Here is a 19,340-nt window from a genome sequence, read left to right as displayed (position 1 = left end):
AAGGGGGCATGATAAGAGCCTGTACGCGGCCCTGCATAGCGATATAATCCAGACTAGGAAATATCGTGAACGAATCTTACCACCATCGAGCGAATAAAGATGGACACGATAAGAAAAAGAAGAATTATGATAAAGCAAAAATGCTATTTGTTTTCTAAATCCACATTAACTTATTTTCCTATGCTAACTATCTGCAACAGTTCACTCTCTTTTTACGCTACTAATTATCTATTCTGTACGCCCATGCTTGCCGTGGTGTACGGTGTAAATATAATATTTTACACGGAAATATAATAATTTTCTTTTTTTTCACCAATCGTCATCGATTAGTGGGTGTAGTAATGATTATTGTTATGAACTTACATTAAGTAACAGTAATTTTATTTTATTTTTGTTTGTGAATGACAACTTAGTTGAAGATGATTTGTACGTTATAATAATTAATAAACCAACAAAAGTGCTAATTGTTAGGGTCTTGGTATTCTTTAAAACTAGTTGTGAGTAGAATAAACGAAGTAATTACCTCGAAGTTGATATTTTTAAAATAAACTACTAATGAAGAGTCATTGAAAATTCTAGCGCTCGTTAAACTTTCTCGAAATTTTCCATATTCTAATTTGATGTAGTCATCAATAGCTAGTCGCTACTTTCAACTAACGTTTTCAAGTGCGACATCGAGTTCTCCACGTACCTACTCGTTGTTTAAATGTTTAGCATAAGATAATCTGCAGTGATACAAGCATTTGGCGTACAAATTGTTTAACATTTTGGTTATATTCTCGATAATTACGACGTTCTTAATCGACGCTTTATGAAGTATACAAAAGGTTTTTTGGATATTTCTAGAATTTCTTTAAAAATGACTGAGTCATCTTGCAAGTTTGTGAATTTCAAGAACTTATACTAAGCTCAATCGCCATTTTTGTGTTGACGCGAACCAAAATTAAAGAGGAGTGTGCAGCGTACTTTTTTGTTTAGTATTTTAAGCGTCACAATAGCAGTACTTGTTTTTGTGCAACGGTTAATTTTTTTATTTATATGGTTTCATACTCTTATAATATCATACACCTAAATTTGAGCCGCAACACATTTTACACTAAACGAATCGGGAATATTTTTAAATAAATAGGTTAGAAGAATTTTCAGACACGCTCAGATATTGTTTTTTTTTTGTCCATTTTCGTATCTTTGATATACCCTATACACTTCTCACGTATAATATTATTAAGTAACCTAGCTGTAATCATTCATATTAAATACTGTAGTAATGATTTAATCAATGCTGTAATACTTCAGTAATAATATATATACATTGATTGTTTAGATATCTTATATCTTACTCAATGCGCACCACTTAGGTTGATAGTTGGTATCATCTTACAATAATGTGCAGCGCAATTGATAATGAAAAGAAATAAAAACAATTTTTTATTGATTTTAAGATATAATAGGCGTAACAAGTAAACTGTTAACGGAAAAATAAACAAAATACATTTAATTTTGTACAATTGTATTATTGTTTTTCGTCTTTTTTTAATGAAAAATCAATTATTATAAAATACCAATACAAAATAAAAATAACTATGCATTTCTAGTGAAATTAGGGGAAAAAAATATGAAAAGTTGGAAAATGCCTTAACTGGTGGGTAGATGTCGTAAGTTTTAGGTTATCCATACTTGTTTATAATATATATATATATGTTTTATGATCTATATAAAATAACAAAAGTAGTTTCTTTATACAATATTATCCGATTTTTTTCTTCTTCATAATTTAAACAAACAACACATAAAAAAAAAATATATATATAAAGACATTTATTTTTTCTTTAATTTTGTGCATGAGATACGAGTTAATAATATCACTAATTAATATCTCTGGGCAGTCGACATATGTCGCAAGACTGCCGTTCAGAATTGTTGAGAAAAGTGCAGTGGGCGCAAGTCCACGTTTCCGTTTGGGCAGATGCGAAACCGTTGCCCATATGACCGGATACAGCGGCATCGGCCGAGTTGCTTATCAGCTGTTCCAGCGTTGCCCATACATCAGACTTTGACCATTCATTCATTGCTAGCATGTCTTTAGTTTTCAATGCTTCCAGCAGTGGTGCCATGGAGTCCTAAAAAAATGGTGCTATTTTAAAATTACCTAGTATTAATTGTTGACTTCTTACCTTCATAGGTAGCATTTCCATAGTAGCTATGTACAAAAGCAGGTGGAAATCCGCGACGGCCTCTCCAAATTGTAAGGGAGTAAACTGCCTCAGATATCTGGCTAACGCATCGAAGTCCTGAATGTGTCCGTCGATTAATCGGTTTTCAACAGGAAACTTTTGGATGTCCGGCAGTGACATAAATGTGTTTAATGGTGTGAGCGGCGTGGAGGCGGGTACGTCTAATAATAAGTACTCCACTGGCAGTGGACGGGCTAACTTGGATACTTCATTACCGTAATTGTCTTTTTCCTATAATCAAATTAAGAAAAACATTCATTATCAATTATATACTTATTATCTATTAATTAGAAATTAATTCGAAATGCCTATTATATTAAAACAATCTTTTGGATATATTGTGTAACTATAATTGTATAAGACAAAAATGACCTGTACAGTGTTAAGAAGTGGTTTCTTGATTAGATTAAGCCCTATTATTTCCCTTAATAGATATCATGCTACTTCAAGCGCGCTTTTCTCAATTTTCAACAACTCAGTAGTCAACACCTTGAAGAAGCTAGGATAAAAACGTTTGTCTAATTTTTCGTTTTCGTCAATTCTATTTGGTGTAAACGTTTACACTAAATAAAATAATTTCTTTATAAAATATTTATTTATGTGGCATATAATTAAATAGTCATATAGTAGACACACGTTATGTTTGCAGTGTTTTTTATAATTATTCATACATAATCACATTAAAAACACTCATTAATTATATCATACATATTATACAATACATAATAATATTATTAACATGTCAATCAGATTCGTAGTTATTTTTGTCTTTAGCTAAGCATTAATCTATGTCTACTGTCTATACTCTACAGACTACTATAATAATGTAATTTACTATTTTTTTAAATCACGCGAAAACAGAATAAACGAATAAATAATGTCAAATTTAACATTTTCAAAACAAAGAATGATGTAGTTATTGAAAACACTAGCACTCATCAAACTGTCTTGAAATCGAAGATTTTCTAAAATAAGGCAGTGTTGCACAGTTAATTTATCGTGGTTATTGGCAATCGTTTTCATTCTGGATAATAAGTCATTCACATACTTTGCGTCCAAGGGTTTGGCTAGCGACAGTTTACAGTGGTGCAATTCAGCTGAGAGTTCGTTCAACTTCATGACTATTTTATCGATGACTTGTTCGTTTCTAGTAATTGTATAGAAATTCATAAAAGGACTTTTAAAGAGCTTTATTAGTTCTAAAAAAAAAGGGTCGTCGTGCAATTTCAAGAACTTGATGAACCTGGTCAGTTCGATGGCCATTTTCGCATTGACACGCATCAAAAACTTAGACGGGCAAGTTCCGTTTGTCGTTTCTCGGCGTGTGAACATGTCGCGTAAATGGCAATTGTCTAGAGACGGGAGCATCTCGTTGACATAGTGCAAGTGCTTCATAATTATCTGGAGTATAATAATTTTCAACAAACTAACGAATTGACTCTGTAGTCGCCCAAGACCGGAAAATTGTAATTCGATGTGTTCATTTTGCTTCGTCATAATGTATGATTCCAGCATGTAGTTTTACGTCAAATCCCATTCAATCAACTCCCCAAAGTCGTGCAGTAATAGTTCCATTACCTCACTCCGGTACAATACATTATTCAAGCTGAGGCTTTTGAATGAGAAATATACGTTGCCCCTTTGTGAGTTGATCAAATTATTGTTGGACGCAATCTGACTGGTCATGCTGTCTTTGAATGTCTTCAGGACAGCTGATCTCACATTCATAGACTTTTTAAACTCGTCAGCCATTATAGTCAAGTCATAGTTACTCTTAGTTCCTTTTAGTTGGTCGTTAAATTTGTTATTCGGAGTACAACCGTCGGTTTCAATATATATTCCAAAAGGCCTGCGTCGATAGCGTTGCAAGTGGACGACGCGACTATTTTGTTGTGTTCTATGGCACCATTTATAATCATTTCGAAGTATTTTGTGTACCTGTATAACCACCATATCGGACGCAAAGACCAAATCTGTCCGCAATTTCGCATGGACGTTAACATCGACATGACCTGGTCGGCAAAGAAACAGTCTGTGGATTCCTTTATTTTCCTGAGTATTATCTGGTCTCCTATTTCGAGCAAAATACCGAGACATCCGAACGTAATGCAAACCACTAAACGTGTAACTGCACTTGAGATCATTGATAATCTTAAGATTTAGCATTTCCACTTCCGCAGACTAAGAATATACTCGTGTAATGAGATCTACATAATTCGGATCATATACGTAGCCCGTATCCAAACGTATTAGATTGATGTACTTCATCAAAGAACCAATAGCGCCATAGCTTTTATTGGTCCACAGGCAAACAAAAATCGTTAACGCCAAACAATGTTGCAATGATAACATTTATTTAATTTTTTAGTTTTAACTAGATAAGTAATAAATAATAATAATACCGATTACGGACGATCGATTGATGATATACTTTCTTCAGTTATATCGCATAAACACATAAACATGCAATGCGCAGAACAACTAGAACGCCGCTATGATTTATTACTATGTTATTTAAACTATTCATTGCATATAAATCGTTTAAACGCTAAGCCACTACTAACTCCAGAAAAGTTTCAAATATCGATTAGTAGGTTCATTTTACATTTAAACTCAGAACCCTGCGACGAGTGACTATTTATTTAGGGGCACAATATAGGTAAATGTGCCAATAATTTATTTTGAATAAACAATGCATGTGACGTAAACTGTACACAAACTGCGGAACAGACGTTGTTCGCCTATTCAAAAAAATAAGCTCCGCTTATTTTGAACAAGGGGGAGGGGATAAGAAATTAATATTAAGGGGCCTCTACACTTGCGTATTTTTGGTAGAAAACAACTTATTCTAATTCACACGTACTGTTCCTAAGAATACTCCGATTTAAAGTTTGAAAACATATTTGAGTTCTTCAAAACATTTTCAAGGTATCGGCACTAGGCACAATTTTAAAATTATTTTCAGTTAATTTATTTCAGTTGAAAAAAGTTAAAAAAAAAATTATATTAAAATAGATAATTAATGGAAAATAATTTTAAAATTGTGCCACGACTGATGCCTTGAAAATGTTGTGAAGAATTCAAATGTTTTTTTAAAAAATTAAATCGATGTATTCTTAAGGTCAGTACGTTTGAAGTAGAAACATGTGTTTTTGTACAAAAATAAATCCTATATGAGCTATATAAGTAAGAAAAAAAAATTATCATTTCAAATATTCATTTAAAATATATATTTCTTTCCTATGGTAATATGTATGTTTAAAAATTTTAGCTTAATGTCCTATACAATGTGCCTTAATAAATCCTAGTGTAGAGGCCCCTAAGTCGAAACCATATGTACGCAAAAGCGCTTAAGTGTGTTTAGACCAATTGATACATTTTAAAACCAATAATTGTAATATTGATAAATACATAATGATATCAATAATCAATAATATACCAGAATATAATACTAACAAATTGGTAGCATTAAAAAGTTGTATTGAAAAAGTTGTTATAAGCCATCAAAACACGGTTATAGCAAATACTAATTTTAAAATAATGGTATAATGGCTTTTACGTTAGTGCATTTTACTTATATTTAAAATTGAAATAGACCGTGATGTCACCTTGCAAGCGTTTTTTATAAATATATTTTCTGTAATTTGGTGTGTTATCCGATTTTTATTTTATAAAAATAAAATACTATAAAAAAATTTCTACTAGCCAGTGATCGCTAAATCCTGCTTATGGTATAACATTTATGGAGGTAAAAGAGAAGTTCCCCAAATTGTTGATTATAACCATAGTTGTCAATAAACAAAATATAAAACCTTCATAAAAAGACTACGATAATAGAAAATACCCTGTAAGTAATGTTTCTCAAATAAACCCGTCACACGGTATATTGTGCGAGTTCCCTACTAGTTTACCCTATTAAGTTTTTACAAAGAAGGTACACCTAATTTCCTAGTAGGGCCACATCGTGCACATTTTCTAAATAAGGTCGTTGACTATTTTCTATTTAAATCGATAACAATATTATACTTTATATTATTTTTCGTTCTCCTATCGGGGCTGCTGTTTAGCGACAAAGACATTTTTTGTATTCCGAAAATTGACAACAATATACGTATTATATTATACTCATAATATGAAAAACAACATTAAAAAATCGAGTTTTAGAGATACATACATCCGGTCAATTTTGTTTTTGTTCACCTTACCTCGAGCACGCAAGCCAAAAGACAACCATTATAAGTTATACCAATTTAACCTGCGACTAAAATACCGATATGTCGAAATCTAGTAGTAGTTGTATACTCGTACCTGCACTATAAAACATTGGACATTAACCATGTTTATATGCATTTGATAATGCGCATAAGATTAAGAGAAAATGAACTATTTAATTTTCTCCAATTATTTAAATAAATCTAACTTCGGGATTGAATACAATCCCAAATGCTAAAGCATGGGTGCGCGCGAATAAAGGGTTAAGTCACTATTTCGTGAAGCATGAAATATTTACACAAAAAAGTGCAGGAAAACTATTTAAGTCTCACTTCTTTTAAGTAAGCGTAATTACAATATGCTTTTTGGGTAAACCTATGTTACCCCAATTAAATGTAATTTGAGATAAGTCATGAGAGAACACCTAATTGTTGATTACAATAATATATTCATACTTATTAGTTAATATTATTGTAAATGTTTATTATTGACCGGGAGTAGGTTTTAACACTTTTAAGGCCTATAATATTATATAGTTCAAGAAGATAAATGATAGTTGCCTGTCCAGAGATAGAGACCGCCTTACCCACACAGCCACTCGTCTTCGAAATACTCGTACTCGATGCTTGCTAAAAAATAGTTCATTGTGTCTTACTGAAAAAATTAATATTCTTATTTGCAATATTGAAATTGTATTTGAAATTTGAAAATTGTGCTGTCCTGAAAAATTTGATTTTAATGACAAACCACTTTTTTTGGCGCACTCGCATATATACGTGGTAGTTGGTACTAGTGGTCGTGGGCAAATCGTTTCCTCCAGGAAGAAGCGATAAAGAATAGCGTGTTGCGGCACGATGATGATACCTACTATATTTTGAAAACGACAAAAGGGTACATAATAATATACGCACGATGCGTATACGTGCCGAACATAAACAAATCGCTCGGTGGGGCAACGTTACCTTCCAAGGTCAGCGTAATAGCAGAGAGGGAAACAAGCTACCCCACCTGGATCGACTACAGCATAATACAAATATTCTGGACCCGCCTAAATCGCGGTTGGATTGAGCGCGCTGCCCGTTGTCGGCTGCGGGTGGTTTTGCGAGCGGTTTTAGGGTTGGGCTGGAATGAGGTTCGAGGTTAGTTATTGCGGCGGCGCGCCCGAGCGAGCTGGATTGCCGGAAAAGCCAAGTCACAGCTGTACGACGCAGCGCGTGCGTGGAATTCTGTATATACATAATATAATAAATGTGTGGCAGTTGGCGAGAGATCTACAGACTACAACGTACGAATGGCAGCCAGTAAGCCAAGGGTCGATTAAACGAAAGTGGAGTGGTGATACGGTACACGTCTGACCGTGAATCGCATAAGGCCGCGACTGTGACACCGCTACACACGCAGCCATAAACCACGACGCGAATTACCGTGCACGGCAGCTTTTTTATTAGTTTCAAAAAATATTGTTCTATTATATTGATGACAATATTTTTAATAATTATTGTATTCGCGAAATTAATGCAAGTAAACACATGCAATGAGTAATCGTATAATCTTATCTCACCCAATTTGTTCATATGATTAATGATTAATGACCAAGTACCCAAAACGAACGAACCCCGTAATAATATTTTAGCAAGCTAGTATTTATAAAAATGGGTGGTTCAATAGGCTCCGGACACTGATAAAAACACAGGAAAGATACTTATCATACAATAACGAAGCTAATATGTTCCAAACCGGCTATAACCATAATAAATTATATCTAATCATTATTAATTTTAGTTGTATATAGATATAATTTATTATGATTATAGCAAGTTAGAACATGGCCGCCATGTTTTTGTTTACATTAAAGTGACTTCTGCTTTCATCTATTCTATGGTTGACCGTTGAATTATATATATACATCATGATAATAGTATTCCATCGGTAAATACAATAATCAAAAGTATATGGGTAATTGCGGGATATTCCAATTTATTTCGATGTTCTTAAAAATACTTAAAATTTAAAAACACGATAAGGAATCGAATATTGATATTATAGTATAGTTTGACGTTCATTAATTTCCTAGTTTATAGCAATCAATCGCATAAAATGAAATTATTGTTGTAAGAAAAAAAAATTGTATACAAATTTAGCAACGAATAAAAACTAATTGAAAATTAGGAAAATTTAATTTAATTTTAGGAATGAGAATGTAAACAAAAGTAACTAAAGTGAAAAAGACATGATAGGTGTAATGAAGAGGAGGAATAACTATGTACATGATAATTTGGAAATTGCGCCAATAGAATGAAAATATGCAGATAATTATTTGACAAATAAATTTGAATATCTAAACTTAATAGGTCGTATAAAAAAGGTAGAGAATTAGTAGTATAGGTACGGTGACCAGATATAAAAATTTAAAATACTTTTTAGAGTCGCCATAAGTATAAAAATCTCACACTAGCGGAAAACAGGCTAAAGGTTACAGAATAATGGTGAAAATTTATGTTGATACATAGGTTTGATCGGTTAGGAATTTTCCATTATCGGCATTCGGTACATTGTTATCGTTCTGTTCTTATTCTAGAATAAGCCACACAGTCTATTTATAAAGGTAAATAAAGTATAGGAAACTTTTCTAAAATCACGACTTCAACTTTATGCTCTCATCTTAGCATTATCCTATACAAATGGGTTTGGTCAGTCAAATGAGCTCCATTTGACCAGCTTTCATTTACTCCACGTACATACCTTTATTATCCCATCCACTCACTCTTTTGGTCTACTACTACTTATACATTTCTTTACCGTGGTCTTACTAACTTATGTTACTGTCTTACAATATGCCTTAAATCCAAAGTGATCAGACAATCTCAATTTGTTTTCCCTAATATTTCCTATCGTTGGCGCAACCTCCAAACTAACCTATTTTTGTGTGTAAATCCCTATGACCTATAATGCGTTTTACTCAGAACTCAGGTCATGATGGTTTTAGAGCAAAAACACCTATAATGAAAATTAAAGAAAATTACATTCTAGAATAATTATGAACTTATCACCATATATCTACCCGTCATAGACTGAGTAAAAGCATTCTGCGTAGCTATATTTCAATTATTTTTATAACTATTATAGAAAAATAGTTAAAAACTCGCCAATAAGAAATCGTCATCACTACCTATACTAATAAGTAATAAACATAAATAATTTGTTTAGGTTCACATATTCGAAAAAAAATTCCTATATATTACTCCTTAATAAATAGAGGGTATAACCGTCCGCTGAAGATAGGACTGCATCTAATATGAGGTTGTCGAAAAACTTTACCAACATGGACCATCTTACATATAGTATGTATATAAGTCTCGACAATTAATATTTTATAAACACAAGAATTGAAATATGTTAAAATGGATCGAAAGTATACAGATCATACAAATGCTAGTACTACAAATAAATACTGACGATTTTGACCGGTATACGCATCAACAACAGAAGTTATAACACTTAAATTTTCGTTTAAGGACACTGGTCAGTATAATAATTAACGGCTTTTAATAAGGGCTGCCGGTTAGGGCGGACACGGCGGTTGGAGACGGAGAGAGGGCCGTCGCTAGTTACTCGTTTGTAATGGTGTAATGATAATATCGTTACGGTAGACCGTGCTGTGGTCATGCACTGATATGGGGACGGGGCGGAGACGGGTGAAAAACAACAACAAACGACGATGAAAAAAAAAACTCGGCAGCCGCCGCCGCAGCAAGTGCCAGAACTGCGTACTTCCGAAAAACCCGCGCACGGAACACGGCGGCGGCACTACCTAACCGCCAACCGGGCCGGGCTCACACTTCACAGCAACGGCGGCGGCAGGCGGCAGCGCAGTCAGTCGCGCACACGAATTGACGCGATCGACATGCAACACGGTGATCGTTGTCGTCGGTTTAGTTATTATTGTTGTTGTCGTCGTCGACGTCGGCTTTATCATTATTATTATTGTTTCCCGAACGTCACCGCCTTGTCGCGTGTGTGCACAGCGAAAAACATGGGCGCACGCCGCGATATCGATGCCGTTGTGGTGCCAAATAAATAACTACGTTACAATATTATACAAATACATTGAATCGAACACGTTGTAATATAAAATATTGTATGTGTTGTTTTTTTCGTACCGATCTCAATAATAATATAATATATTATTTTCAATAAACGCGCGTTATCATAGTATACACGTCGTCTGCTCGTCCGTCGTATGCCGCCGGTCGTGTTTACCCGCCGCCATTGATAACCGTGTTTCGTTTGTTATTATTGTTGTTGTTTTCGTCGTCTGTGCCGGGTGTCGAACGCGCGCTTTCGCCGGACACTTATCACCGCCGTTACCGTTGTGTATATGTGATACACGCATTCGTCGGACCCGATCGTCCGCCCGCCTTCGTGTGCGTTTACATTGCGTTGAACTGTAAGTCACACGAAATAATAATAATAATAATACTCATATTATATTATTATACAACGATGATAGTATGTTTAATTACCAGTCGCCTCAACTACACTTATCGTCGTCTTTCCTTATCGGTATCGGTTGAAACGTAATAGCACAGGTTAGATATCTAATCTGTGGTAATAGCCACAACTTACAAGAGATGTGCTGTACAGCTAACGTAGGAATTTTTTTACCCCTGATATTGAACTTAAAATCTACCCTTGACCTGGCCAACGGACCATTATAGCCATAAGCCGACCGAAATGGTCGTTTCATTAAAAATCGAATAATTGTGTTCAAAGCCCCGATTGAACTGTTGTTGAAAATGTGATATAGGTTTTTTCGTAAATTTATAAATTACTTATAATTACAATTTATATCTGGTTTCAGTCATTCGCCACTATTATACAGATAAATACGTCAATTTTGATTATACATAATTTTATTATTATTAACATACAATAAACTACTTGTAAATATTAAATAAAATAGATGCTGACGTCTTCATACATTTTTTTACTTGTCATGCTTTCAATTAGCAAATAATATTAGTACGAAATAGTATACATATAATTTTACCTTATTTAATTAATCATAGTCAGCTTTATATAAAGTTCTGTCAAGTTTAGAAATGATATATAAGATAAAATAGCTAGGTATTCTTGAATTCTAAAAAACTTAACTGAAAAGTTTTTCTTTTTGAAATGTTACAAAACTTGATTTTGTTAATTCAAGTAGTATGAAATATATAAACCAAATTACAAATTATATTAATAATCAAATATTAAGCTGTTATCATTTAGAAATTATCTTTATTGCAACTTTTGAATATTTTTTTTGCTGATTCAAGACTCACTACAAAAACATGTTAATTAATCCTAATTTTCTTATAACTTAGTAATCTGTTTTAACAAAAAACGTTAAAATGGTTTTATACTACCACTACTACTACTAACTATCTATTCAAAATAATTTAATAATTTTCATTTTATTTCCATTTAGATGATGGATACAAAAAAAGATTTTGAATTTGAAGAACTGATCATATGTGGCTGTTGTAAGCAAAAATTCAATGACAATGAATTTGTGCCAAAAGAACTGAGTTGTAAACATTGTTTCTGTTTGCAATGTATCAAAACTACTATGCTTAAAGGTTTGGAAGTCTATTGCATCAACTGTTGGAAGCGTACTGAACTTGACGAGCAGTCTCCCGAAACACTGAGAACACAGAACTCTGTTCTCAGTCTTATAAGGCACTTAGCTCATGTTAAAATCAATAAAACAACAGACAAAGAACGAAAGGTGACCTAATATATTTGTTTGTAATAGTAATATTTTTATTTACTTATTTATGTTATTAACTTTATTTAGGGAGAGAATTGCCACACTCATGGAATGCCATTTTCATTTTGGTGTTACAATTGTCAACAATTATTGTGTCGTGCTTGTGGGACCCAAACTGAACATATTGGGCATACAATAAAATCCAGTAATGATGCTCGTGACCAATTAATTAGTGAGGTATATAAAAACATAAATTTTTATCGATATGTATTTTTAAATATTTATGGTTTTGTTATAGGTTCAAGTAGAAACAATTGCTATAGCTAAATTGATGAGTGAAATACAAAATTTATTTGGACATAAACGACAATTTCTTCTGAGAGTATTGGACGCTTGTAACACTTTAAAAACACAAATTGAATTAGAATTAAATATTGGTTGGACACAAAATACTAATGATTTACTACAAACTAATGAAGCACTTAACAGTATTAAGCCAACTAATCTACGTACTGATGATTTGTATGAACTACAACTTTACTTAAACCGTCTGGAACAAGTCAAACAGCAAGTTCAAAATAAATACACTGAACAGTTTGCTCATGGTCAACTAGAAGATATAATATCATCGACTAACTTACTAGATTTTAGCATGATAAAACAATCTCTGTCATCTCTGCAAAGTGTTGGTACAGAATCATACAAATCTTCAGAGTTGGGAAATCAGAACGCTCATATCTTTTTTTTGGCTAATTATTGTATGGCACAATTGTTTACGCGCTACGTACTTCCTAAACATGTACCACAAGTAAATGGCCAAGAATACTCAAAAAATTCTCCAGGCAATTCATTGACTCAATACCCAACGCCTCTATCGTCAATATCGGCAAATGAACCCGCATTAATTACATCTCAGAATAGCCCTCCTCAGGCAATATTAAACAACAGTGTTCCTTCCTTGCGAAATCTACATTCTTTTCCATTGTTTTATTTTAATGTAGAAGTCAATGGAACAGCATTTGGTCGTTTAGTTATTGAAACTCGTCCTGATGTTGCACCAAAAATGTCAAAAAATTTCGAAGTATTGACAATGGGAGACACTAACGGGTGTTCCTATAAAGGCTGTTCAATATTTCAATGCTGGGAAGGTGAATCTGTGATCACTGGTGATTTTGAATTGAATAATGGACGTGGAGGGAAATCAATCTATGAAGAGAATTACTTTATGCCAGATGACACTAAATTTCCAGCAGTCCGAGGAGCGGTTGGAATGCGCCGCACTCAAAAACGACATGACAATATGGGAATGGTGGGATCACAGTTTCGTATTATACTACAAGAAATGAGAGGTTTTACAGCGATTTTCGGTCATGTCGTTGAAGGCATTGATCTTGTTGAGAAAATGGCCTCATTTGGCGATCAAACTGGGAAACCGTCCAAGACATTTGTCATATCCAGTTGTGGTAAAGTGTAACTACCATATAATATTTTTTATTTAAATATACATAATTTAATCGATCCGAGTAGTTTATAGTAATGAGTGAACGTCATTATATTTTTGTAAAACGTTAATATGCGTATCGAAATATTTATATTGAATTCCTATCTTATTGGTATACATTTTGTATAAATTTATTATATATTTATATAATATATTATATAAAATAAAAAGTGATTATTATGATACACGATTGTAAGTATCACGGCATTAAATCAACTAAATTAAAGTAACTATAAACGCTATTTAGTAAAATATACAATTTTCGATATATACATGCGATTTATGTGTATACTAAATGAATATCATACTCTATAAACAGTATTGTTTGGAAGCTTGGCAAAAAGTTATTTTTTATCTTATCAGTTGTTCTTTTTTTTTTAGTTGTTCAATAATTTATCAATTACATTACCATGTTTTGAAATTTTACTGTACATAAAATAGGTCAAGATTGACTTCACATTATTATTGTTAAGTTTAAAAAGAAAGAAAAAAATATTGTATTGCGACACTGATTTGTTAAGTAGAGTATGGAAACATTTATCCAATTAACTGACATTTTTTTCTTTTTATATAATTATATAATCGTAAATAATTACTGAGAATATAATATAAAAAATTTCAAAAAGAAATATATTTTTATAAGTACAGTGGTCTCGTGAGTTTTTTTTTTTTTATGTATGTTAATGTTAATAAAAATGATTAAACTTACCGTTAGAAAAAAATTTACATATTTTTGTTTATGAATTTTATTTACTGTGGAACAAGTTGTTTTTCCTTAACTGTCAATTTTAAATGAAAAATAAACAAAGGTATTCATGATGTTGAAAGTGTTGTTTGTATATGATATGAATTAGAGTGTAAAATGGTTAAATTTAATTTGTAATAACTCATAAACCATGATGTTTCCTTATTTTCTCATAATATTTTTCATAATATAAATTATATTTTACATAATAATAAATTAGTTTTGAAAAATGTATTAGGTTTGTGTTCTTACCTTATAGTAGACATCAGGAACATACTGTTTGTCAGAGGATTCTCGCACAAATCCTAATTCTGGTACATCTTTTGTAGGCACTAAACAGTTATCTTTTACTAATGCCATACATTGATTGGATACACTATATCCTTCCATGTGAACTTGACATTTTTCATCACCTGTTACGAAGGTTGTTTAATTATTATTATTGTTGTTAATGAGATAAGATATTACTAAAATATATTATTTAGACTTCAATTATCACTAAATTAGAATATGATTTAAAAGGCATATGATATTTTAGCAGAGTTGATAAGGTATTGTGATACAATTATGTGATTCTCTTTGTCTGGACTCGCAATATCTCTAAAACCACTGGACCAATTTCTTTATGTCGCAATTCTATCAGAATTTCGATCAGAAATTTTACTTTGAAAAGGCTATATAGTATACCCCTTTCCTACTACCAATTACCAAAGTCAAGAAAACATGCCAAAATTGTATACTTTTTTTAACTAAACATTTTTAAATACATTTTTGAAAAATAGTCTAATTAGTTCTTAATTTGTGTGGGATATTATTAATATGAAGATGATATTTAGAGACATCTATGAAAAGTTAAATAACTCATCGTTTTACATACCTGTAACACATACAGTGACAAACTTTGAACCAAAATACCCATTAGAAGCATACCGGCAAGGATTCGGATGTAAATTTTGGAAATATCCAGCCATTATACATTCTTGAGCAGAAAGAAAATGACTCTTTATATTTCTCACATGTTTTACCTGAAAATTTAGAACTATTAATAATACAACACACAATGGCACTTTAACACTTTAGATATCTTACAGTTCCTTTTTGCATATCTTCAGTAATAAGGTCTGTAAATATCCATCCAACACAAGCCAACCCTAGGCATCGAGCCATTTCATTGACTAACTCTTGTTTTTCATCTGACATTAATTTAACATGATCTCTAGAACTTTCCTAGAAATATAATATAATTAGGTACATACATTTATACACGCAACATTTTTATATTTGAAATAGCTTGAAAAGAACCAACTAGATACTTTTACTATGACAAAAAATCAGTTAATAATAGCTGTTGCTGATGAATAATATAAATGATAACATTGTCAATAAAAATATCTGACCAAGAACCGGCAGAAAGAGTTTTTTAATTTTGGATAAGTAAAATTTTGTGTGTACAGGGGCTGCAACGAGACCAAAAAATTTGTGCAGGTAAAACACGGCTACCTTGCGAATATATGACCGAAGTGTTCTAACTAAACTACAAAACACGATGCAGAGAATAACTGGTTTCAACAAGATGGCGCAACAGCAATCCTCAGGAAAATATTTCCTTGTGTGGTAATATCGGATGGCTGCCCAAAGCAATTTTTACCTCTGGGACTTTCTCAAAGACAAGACATACCAACATAGTCTAAAAGTTTTGAAGCTCTTAAGGAGGCAATAGACTAGAAAGTTACTGCTATTCTATCAGAAAGTTACTCAAAGTTATGAACAATTGCCAAGAGCGGCTTAAGTGAATCACCAACAGAGGCCACCACTTTTTTTCAAAACCAAATAATTTAAACTGCATTATTTATGCTTGTAATTAATACAATTTTTATGGATCAAATTTAGTTTAGTTTTTATTAGCATTCAAAATCGAGGAGCTCTTTCTGCCGGACACAGAATAAGTAAACTTGCTTGTTTTATAAGATTTTAACAATTTAAAAATAAATTAAAATTCATACTATATACTTGAAAATCAACATTTTTAACTATTTAAATATAGTTTTATTTTTAAAACCATAAAAAAATTTAACTCTCTCTCTCTTACATTGAGTGTATGTTATTCCCACCGATTGAGCCTTAAATTTGGCCCCAAATAGAGGTGCAGGTGGCCATTTCTCCTTTCAGACAGTTGCCCGCCCAGAGGCCGAGATTCGAATAGGCAATCGTGCATTGGTACACTGCCGCCTTATCTCTCTCTGCCACGGGCGGACAACTGTCTAGGGGAGAAAATGCCCATTTACGCCTCTCTCTGGGCCAATTTGTTTGGTAGTGTTATATCGGCAGCTAGTTATAAGCCCAAAAATGCCAAATCTAAATCGTCTAAGCTCCAATCAGTAACATAAAAGAGAGGTTTAAATATTTACATCACCATAAAAGAATATGGAGAAATTAGAGCTATTATTTGTTTTGGAATTATTCACACTACCATAAATTAATTAAATTATCTGTAAAACAGGTATACTTGAAAATTAGTATAAAATATTTAATATCATACATTTTTATAACACATTTTAGTTCTACTATTTATGGATTTAGAGTCTAAACAATAAATTCAAGACTAATTTAGTTCACCTTAACTCAAGATATCACAAAGTAATATTGACCATAAATAATTACTATTTACTTAACTTTCAAATATAAAAATCTACAAGGCATACTAAGAACATAATATATAAAAATAAAATTCAGTTTTTTAAATTATAATTTGCGAATAAAAGTTAGACTCCTGTACACTACAAAATAGATGTTATTTGTCTCCATTGAAAAAATATGTTTCTTAATAATTGTAGTGTGTTTGCACTAATGGATAAGATGTAAATATTAAAAAATAAGATTACGTGTTTAATTTTGTTACTAATTTGAGTTATACTTATTTTTTTTTCTAAAAATATGAAATAAATATTATTATCATGTAATTACTTGAGGAGGTTCATAAATTGCTGCAACTACAGCTCTTATACCAAGTGGAATATCTGGGTGTGATTCATAACGTCCATATAAAAATCCAATACGCTGATGTCCAGTTGTCCGCCAGTAATTCAAAAATCGTTCAACTATATCTGAGTTCTCAAACATTATATTGTCTACATGTCTATAACTCTACACAAAAATAATAATTACAAATTGTTAAAAAGAAAATTGTTAAAATCTTACTTGTCTATTCAGCGTGATGGCCGAAGGCTGACATTTTGAACATATACCTTTTGGCCAAGGTAAATGACCTGTACAACCATCTTTAATGCGACAACTTATATTTTCTAACAACAAGAATTTTCCTCTAAGAAAATATAAATATAATGTTAATATTTTTTTAAAAAAGAACATAGTATTGAAAAATTATTACTTCGCTACTCCTGCAGTCATTTTTCGGAGATAGGAATGAAAAGATAAATGTTTCATGTTTTGCGTTTTAAGGTACTCTTCATCATATGGTTCTAATGGTGAGCAATGAACACAACATCCATTATCTCCATGACGGCAACTACAAATTAAGTTTTATATTTTATAAACATAAGTAGGTAGACAAAAAAATGAGTAATTGTTTATGAATTTCATGTTATCTACTATTTTTTATCTTTTAGACGTTTAATTTTGCCATCCATCTTCCAAAGTTGTTTATCTATTTCATCTTCATCAACTTGGCTTGTTGATAATGAACTTTTGTTTCCAATTGACGGTAATGATGTACTAGACCCTGGAGTGGATACAGCTGAAGATGAACGACTTCCATTAGCTGTATCTGCTTTTGATGGTCCTGGGATGGCCCACACATTTTCAGAGTCTAATGGAGACAAATATACCTTATCACCATGTTTAAGGTTTAAACTATTCATGTAAACACTTCTAGAGGACTTGATTTCATTTTTTCGAGCCCGATCGTTAAACAATGTAAAATTATAATTGGTGAGAGAAAATGCATCGTGAACCTACAAACATAATAGATCACATTAATACTATAAAACAATTAAAATTCAAAAACGAGTAATTACTTTTTCAAATAAGTCGTAACTTGATTGTGTTGGAGACAATTGAATTCTTTTTGTTCCATCTGGAGATTCAATACGTAAAACCTGAAAATATTATATCAGTTATATTTATATAGCTTTAAAAAATAACTAAAACTTAACACAAAACCCTATTGTTTTAGAAAAAAGTTTAGCAAAATATGATAAATATTTATTTAGTTCCACTGCAGTTGTATGTATTTAGAGAGTTGTCTAGTTAAAAAAATAAGGTTCAAACTAATAATTTTTTAATTAGAATTTTAAACATTCATTGGTACAATCTATACTAAGAAGTTATATATTTGTTGTTTCGCTTTGATTTAAAAAGAAAAAAAAAATCTTATATATCATTTAAATAATTTACAGTAAATATTTCAAATGTATTCTAAACGTTAAAGTGAAATTTAAAATAATTAAATAATTTTAAAAAAAACATTCAATGACACAGCAATTTTAATGGACAAAATAAATTTGTGAAAATATCAAACAGAAATACTAGACCAATCAATAACTCAGGGGTTTATACTCACGATTTGTCCAGCCATATTAATGCAGCATTAATTTCTTGAAGGTTTTCCGTGTCTTGAGATACTCGAGTTAATGAAATTTAAATATACAAAAATCTTAAAACAAGAGAAAATTCAAAGAAAATTTCTATATCAAATATTGCGATATATGATTCTACCAACTAACGATTACGTGTACAGTGTAGGGCACACGAAGAAAATTGTAATTTACAAATCACTCTAGTTAAAACCTAGCAGCTATTTAAATAAATAAAAAACATTTCAATTTTAACTTGTAGTTATTAAATTTATATTACTGATATCATGAAATATTTTTT

The 19,340-nt window shown here is 31.8% G+C and overlaps 2 protein-coding genes across 3 annotated transcripts; one reads left to right on the top strand and one right to left on the bottom strand.

Annotated features, from left to right (window-relative positions):
- Nucleotides 1-1,468: 1,468 nt before the first annotated feature.
- On the bottom strand, nucleotides 1,469-19,235 carry LOC126835019 (nuclear protein localization protein 4 homolog). Its single transcript, XM_050567292.1, has 11 exons — nucleotides 19,027-19,235; nucleotides 18,482-18,562; nucleotides 18,057-18,418; nucleotides 17,836-17,973; nucleotides 17,646-17,769; nucleotides 17,412-17,591; nucleotides 15,537-15,674; nucleotides 15,325-15,472; nucleotides 14,700-14,860; nucleotides 2,175-2,465; nucleotides 1,469-2,120 (listed from the first exon to the last, which is right to left on the bottom strand). Exons 1-11 carry the CDS (start codon nucleotides 19,039-19,041, stop codon nucleotides 1,866-1,868), a joined length of 1,893 nt encoding a protein of 630 aa, XP_050423249.1. The 5' UTR covers nucleotides 19,042-19,235; the 3' UTR covers nucleotides 1,469-1,865.
- LOC126835020 (uncharacterized) lies at nucleotides 10,283-14,354 on the top strand. 2 transcript variants are annotated; one of them, XM_050567293.1, is made up of 4 exons: nucleotides 10,283-10,893; nucleotides 11,920-12,219; nucleotides 12,289-12,438; nucleotides 12,500-14,353. In XM_050567293.1, exons 2-4 carry the CDS (start codon nucleotides 11,920-11,922, stop codon nucleotides 13,673-13,675), a joined length of 1,626 nt encoding a protein of 541 aa, XP_050423250.1. In that variant the 5' UTR covers nucleotides 10,283-10,893; the 3' UTR covers nucleotides 13,676-14,353. The 2 variants fall into 2 exon arrangements, with proteins under 2 accessions (XP_050423250.1, XP_050423251.1); XM_050567294.1 differs by lacking the exon at nucleotides 10,283-10,893 and adding an exon at nucleotides 10,933-11,035 and having other exon boundaries at nucleotides 12,500-14,354.
- Nucleotides 19,236-19,340: the final 105 nt, after the last annotated feature.

The sequence above is a fragment of the Adelges cooleyi genome, unplaced genomic scaffold, assembly GCF_023614345.1.
Source record: "Adelges cooleyi isolate 19-005CV unplaced genomic scaffold, UGA_ACOO_1.1 ACOO_flye_CR_arks_rails_tigmint_CR_PRNA_21, whole genome shotgun sequence".
Taxonomy (NCBI): domain Eukaryota; kingdom Metazoa; phylum Arthropoda; class Insecta; order Hemiptera; family Adelgidae; genus Adelges; species Adelges cooleyi.
This window is presented reverse-complemented; position numbering and strand designations above follow the sequence as displayed.